Below are 5,670 nucleotides of genomic sequence, written 5' to 3'. Positions count from 1 at the left end.
ATCAAATCATATATTTCCCGTGCGGTAAGATTCAAGATCATTTCAAAGGTTAGTTGCTTGCTTGTGAGTGGGCTTTTGCCTTTCGTTTATGCATTTTGATGCAATTATTATCAGGCCTGGATTTTTGGCTAGACCTGCCCCAATGGGCTTGGGCCTGTTTACCTCACAAACATACGTGGAAAATGTCATGAATCTTTTGTGAAAATATTAGATAGGATTTGCAACTATTAGTCAACGATATATTAGTTATATTTTGCTATTATTCATAGAATATTGTTATTAGTGATAAAGATATTGTGTCCTAGTTTAGCTGAGAGTTAGTTAAATATCTTGGAGCTTAAGTCGATCCAAGCCTATAAGAGTATACGCATGTATCATTGTAAACATACAGAAAACATATTCAATATACAATCATCTTCTCTAATATGGTATCAGACTAACCTCGGTCCTTTATACCTTCTTATTTCTCTATCTCTTTCGATCCTGTTATTTTTTTCTCATTTCTTCACCTTCTGTTTCTCCTCCATGGCTTCAGATCTCACCAAATTACAACCCATTAATCACATACTCCACTCTGTTCCAATTAAACTAGAGTTGGGTAACAGCTAATATAACACCTGGAGTGAATTATTCAAAATACATTGCAAAGCACATGATGTGATTACACATCTCACATCCGAAACCATACCTGCAACTTCTTCTAAGGCCACTGAAATAACACAAGAAACCTGGGAACGACAAGATGCCATCGTTCTTCAATGGGTTTACGCTACCATCTCCAAAGAATTACTTCGTACGATCATGGAACCCGATCTCACTGCAAAGAAAGCTTGGGATCGATTGAAGAGCATGTTCCATGACAACAAACACACTCGAGCACTTGCTCTCATGAATCAGTTTACGAATTGCAAACTAGACAACTTTCCGAATAGTTATGCTTACTGTGAAGAGTTAAAAAACATCGCCGATCAATTGACCGATGTTGGATCGAAAAACTCACCTGAAAACCTGGTTCTTCAAATGGTTGCCGGTCTCAACGAAAGTTACAGCACCGCCGCAACCAATATCAACCAAATGGAGACTCTACCTTCATTCTATGATGCAAGGTCGAAACTAATTCTTGAAGAAACCATGAAAACTCGCCAAGCCGCCATGAACAACTCCACACCCAATTCTGCCCTAATCGCTACTTCCGAGTCCAGAGATAACCCGAATCCAACAGGAAACCGTGATAGGAACAACTACCACCGCTCGAATAATAATAGCAATTAAACTCGTGGTCGGGGTCGAATAACAACAGAGGTGGTCGGAGCTCCGGTAGAGGTAGGGGTCGAAATAATTTTAACGGGTATGGGTGGAATGGTTGGAATGGGGGATCTGGCTCGCAACAGTGGAATAACAATATCTGGACTCCCTCTAATTCTTGGTTCATGCCTAATAACTTTGGCAATCAATACAGTAATTAGGCTTCGAAAAATAACGGTTCAAACAGTTATAATAACAATTGGGCTGTTAACACCCCATGTCCCTATCCCACCACAAACTGGACCCGGCCTAATAACAGCAATCCTGGTTTACTTGGACCACGTCCACAGGCCCATTTAGCATCAACTAGCCCGACTCCCTCTATTGCTCCAACAGACATTGAACAAGCTATGTATACGATGTCACTCAGCCCACCGAAAAATCATTGGTATATGGACTCGGGTGCTTCTTCACACATGTCAGGTAATCGAGGTACTCTCTCTCCCTATTTTAATTTGAGCATTCCGAAACATATTCTTGTTGGAAATGGCCATACACTTCCCATTCGTGGCATAGGAAGCACCACCTTACCCCAACCTTACCCACCTTTCTTATTAAAAATGTCCTACACGTCCCATACATAATTAAAAATTTACTTTCTGTTCGACGATTAACCACTGGCAATAACCTTGCTCTTACTTTTGACCCTTTTGGTTTTACCGTGAAGGATTTCGGGACAGGGATCCCACTAATGAGATGTGATAGCACCGGCGACCTTTACCCACTCACCCAATCTGCTGCTCAACAACTTAGCTCTCCTTCTACTTTTATTGCTTTGTCTCAAGATATTTGGCACCACCGTCTTGGATATCCCGGCGCCAACATTCTTCATTTACTTCATAATAAAAAGTCTATTGTTAGCTCGTTTAATAAAAAATCTGGTTTATGAGAGTCATGTGTTTTAGGCAAACATATTAAACTACCTTTTATTAATTCATCATCTCGTACTACTTTTCCTTTTGAAATTGTGCATAGCGATATATGGACCTCCCCACTTATTAGCTCGTTGGGACACAAATATTACGTATTCTTTCTTGATGATTACACTAACTATCTTTAGACTTTTCCCATTGGCAACAAATCACAAGTATATAATATTTTTGCCCATTTTCACAAATACATACAAACACAATTTTCCCTACCCATTAAATCCTTACAATGTGACAACGACACTGAATACAATAATAACTTATTTCACACATTTTGTAAAGACCAAGGCATGGTGTTTCGATTTTCTTGCCCCTGCACCTCACCACAAAACGGCAAGGCCGAAAGAAAGATAGGCGCCATTAATAATATTGTTCGTACCCTTCTCACTCATAGTGGCGTACCCCCACCTTTTGGCACCATGCACTCGAAATGGCCACTTACCTACTTAACATTCTACCTACCAAAATTCTTAATAACGTCACCCCACTCATCGCCTATATAATCGCTAACCGACATATGATCATTTACGTATATTTGGATGCCAATGTTACCCTCTCATACCGTCTACTACTATTTACAAACTTCAGCCACGTTCCAAACCATGTATTTTTCTAGGATACCCATGTGACGACCCAGAAATTTCCGACTAAATTTAAACTTTAATCTTTACATTATTCCGACATGATAAGCAAAGTTTGTTAAGAATTTTAACTATGTTCATACATTCAATTAACCTCGATCAAGTTTCGACGATTCACGAACCAATACATAAATGGATATGATTATATATATATATATACATATATATATATATACATATATATATATATATATACATATATATATATATATACATATATATATATATACATATATATATATATATATATATATATATATATATATATATATATATATTATAACTTGAGAATATTAACAAAGTATTAAACGTATAATACTTTACATGAACGTATTTATATGTTTATCGACGGAATTAAAAGATAATATCAAATGATTGAATTATTAGATACATTGAATTATGATTACGAGTCTCTGTTGAGAGGTCCACTTTGAATTAGGAAACCTTTTCTTTTTAACGATATTCGGAATAAATGGTAAAGTGATCTTCGAGTAAGGACAAAGTGGCAAGTAACAAGAGCTAGCCAGATTGGTAGAAATTCCTGTTAAATTTCAATACATGCCCTACAATAATTGCCCCGTGACTTTGATAAGATAAAATTAATTAACCTACATATTATATATTGTGAAAGTGAAATTAGGGAATATAGGAAAATTAGAAAATAGATATTGACAAGTTAAATAAGATCGACATTTTACATTAAGATGATTCCTTACGTTTGATTTTCCTTTAGACTTAATCCTACGAGTCATGATTAAACTAGAAGTTAAAACCTTGAAACCTGATATGATTCATATATGATTTTACGTTCATAAACGAAAACGTCTTCTCGATATAATAGACTTTTTAAGAACGTCTTATGACATAACAACTTCTACTATTATAACCTTTGTAATAAAATGATTTGGAATATAAAGTAATTGGAATATTAAAATGTCTTTGTAAACATTTTTATATAAATAAAGTATATCAATTTTGAACTTTAAAAATACAAATGTTACGAAATAATATTTCTTATTATTTAAACGATTTCAAGATATATAAATTTGGATATTATTAGTTTTGAAAAACTATTTATTATATATTGTCCCAAATTTATATTTTGAAATGAAAATATAAATATATATAACTTAGTCATAAAACGTACTAATTTAAAATAATATATTTTGATAAACAACGAGTCACTGATTTATTGAAGCAAATGACCACAACGTTCAATTTTATAAGTTACATTTTTTTAAAAGGTAATTTATTGATGAGTAAGTCAAATTATTAATAAGGGTACACGTCGCGTAACGTAAAAGGCTAGTTTTCTAAACGTACGAAAGTGTGTTCGAAAAACCGAAAGTGGTACATGAGTCGAGTGACAACGTACGAGTCATTTGAATAAAAATTACATTTTTACTACGCACGTAAATATAATATAATATTTGATTAATTCTAAAGATTTAATATATTATATATTAATTAATATTATTTATGTTAACAAATGAGATCTTAAACGAAGTTGAGTGTCGGCAGGCTTTTTGTTTAGTGCATATGAGCTGGTAACAAGACCTCATGCGATCGCATGAGGCCTCCCTCACTTTCTCATGCGATCGCATGAGAGGGTTAGGTGGGTAACATCTATTTAAGTCGAACGAAATTCGGGTTCTGGTAACTCATTTCATCACACACCTTCCTAGAAACATAAATATTTATATATATATTTTTAATATTATTATTATTAATATTAAGTTTATTAATATTAATCTTATTAGTATTAGTATTTTAAGTAGCATTATTATTAGTAATATACATAAAATATTACGACGAGGTCATGAGCGAGTTATTTCAAAACGGCTTTTAAGAGCGGGATAGAGCTAAGGAAATTATGGGTTTTAGCTATGGAGGTTATGGGTATGATTCGGGGGTATGCTCGTGAGATCAAATTAGTGTTTATCATCTCCGTTGCGTCTACGTACCTTTCCTGCAATATTGAATCTCAATATTGATACGTGAGTACTCATAATTTAATTTTTACATACTAATAGTGTATCCCTCACTAGTGCTCGAGTATATAGGATTATGCATGCTTGTACTTTTGATATTGCCATTAGATAGGTTATGTTGAATCCTGAATTAGTTATATATGCGGCTGAGATAAGATATAAGATATGCATGTCGTTGGAAAGCTAGCGAAAAATTAAGAACTTTTCATTTAGATATCGAATGGTTTCGATGAACAGATTTGAAGTTATAGTCAATTGAAATTTGATATTATTATTAAAAATGATTATTATTATCGTCGTTATTATCGTCGTTCTAGTTTTATCTTATTGTTATTATTATTATTATCTTTATCAATAAAAGGAATTATCATTAAAATTATTATTTTTATTATTATTACTATCGTTATTATCGTTAAAGTTATAATTAGCATTATTATTATTATTATCTAATTATTATTATTATTATTATTATTATTATTATTATTATTATTATTATTATTATCATCATTATTAATATATATCATTATTTAAAAATGGCTATTGTTATTGTTATTATTATTATTATTATTATTATATTATCATTAAAATATTTATTAGTATTATCGTTAATAATATCATAGTAATTATCATTATTAGTATTATTGTAATTAAAACTAATAACACCTAATTATTTTGATTACTATTATTATCATTATTATGAAAACGATATAAAAGACGATTAAAAGCTATTAAACGAAATGATTAGGAAATAATGAGTATGAGTATCATGATGAAATTAAAATATTATAAGATATTGATTTAGAT

The 5,670-nt window shown here is 32.3% G+C and overlaps 1 protein-coding gene across 1 annotated transcript; it reads left to right on the top strand.

The window, feature by feature from the left end:
* The first annotated feature begins 801 nt into the window (after positions 1 to 801).
* LOC139863156 (uncharacterized) lies at positions 802 to 1,272 on the top strand. The gene has a single exon (XM_071851804.1). It carries the CDS (start codon positions 802 to 804, stop codon positions 1,270 to 1,272), a length of 471 nt encoding a protein of 156 aa, XP_071707905.1.
* Positions 1,273 to 5,670: the final 4,398 nt, after the last annotated feature.

This window comes from Rutidosis leptorrhynchoides, chromosome 8, assembly GCF_046630445.1.
Source record: "Rutidosis leptorrhynchoides isolate AG116_Rl617_1_P2 chromosome 8, CSIRO_AGI_Rlap_v1, whole genome shotgun sequence".
Lineage (NCBI taxonomy): Eukaryota > Viridiplantae > Streptophyta > Magnoliopsida > Asterales > Asteraceae > Rutidosis > Rutidosis leptorrhynchoides.
The sequence above is the reverse complement of the archived record's forward strand: the minus strand, read 5'-3'. Positions and strand labels throughout refer to the sequence as shown.

Excerpts from the sequence above, each read along its gene's own strand:
- LOC139863156 (XM_071851804.1), top strand. The coding sequence starts at position 802 with ATGGAACCCGATCTCACTGCAAAGAAAGCTTGGGATCGATTGAAGAGC.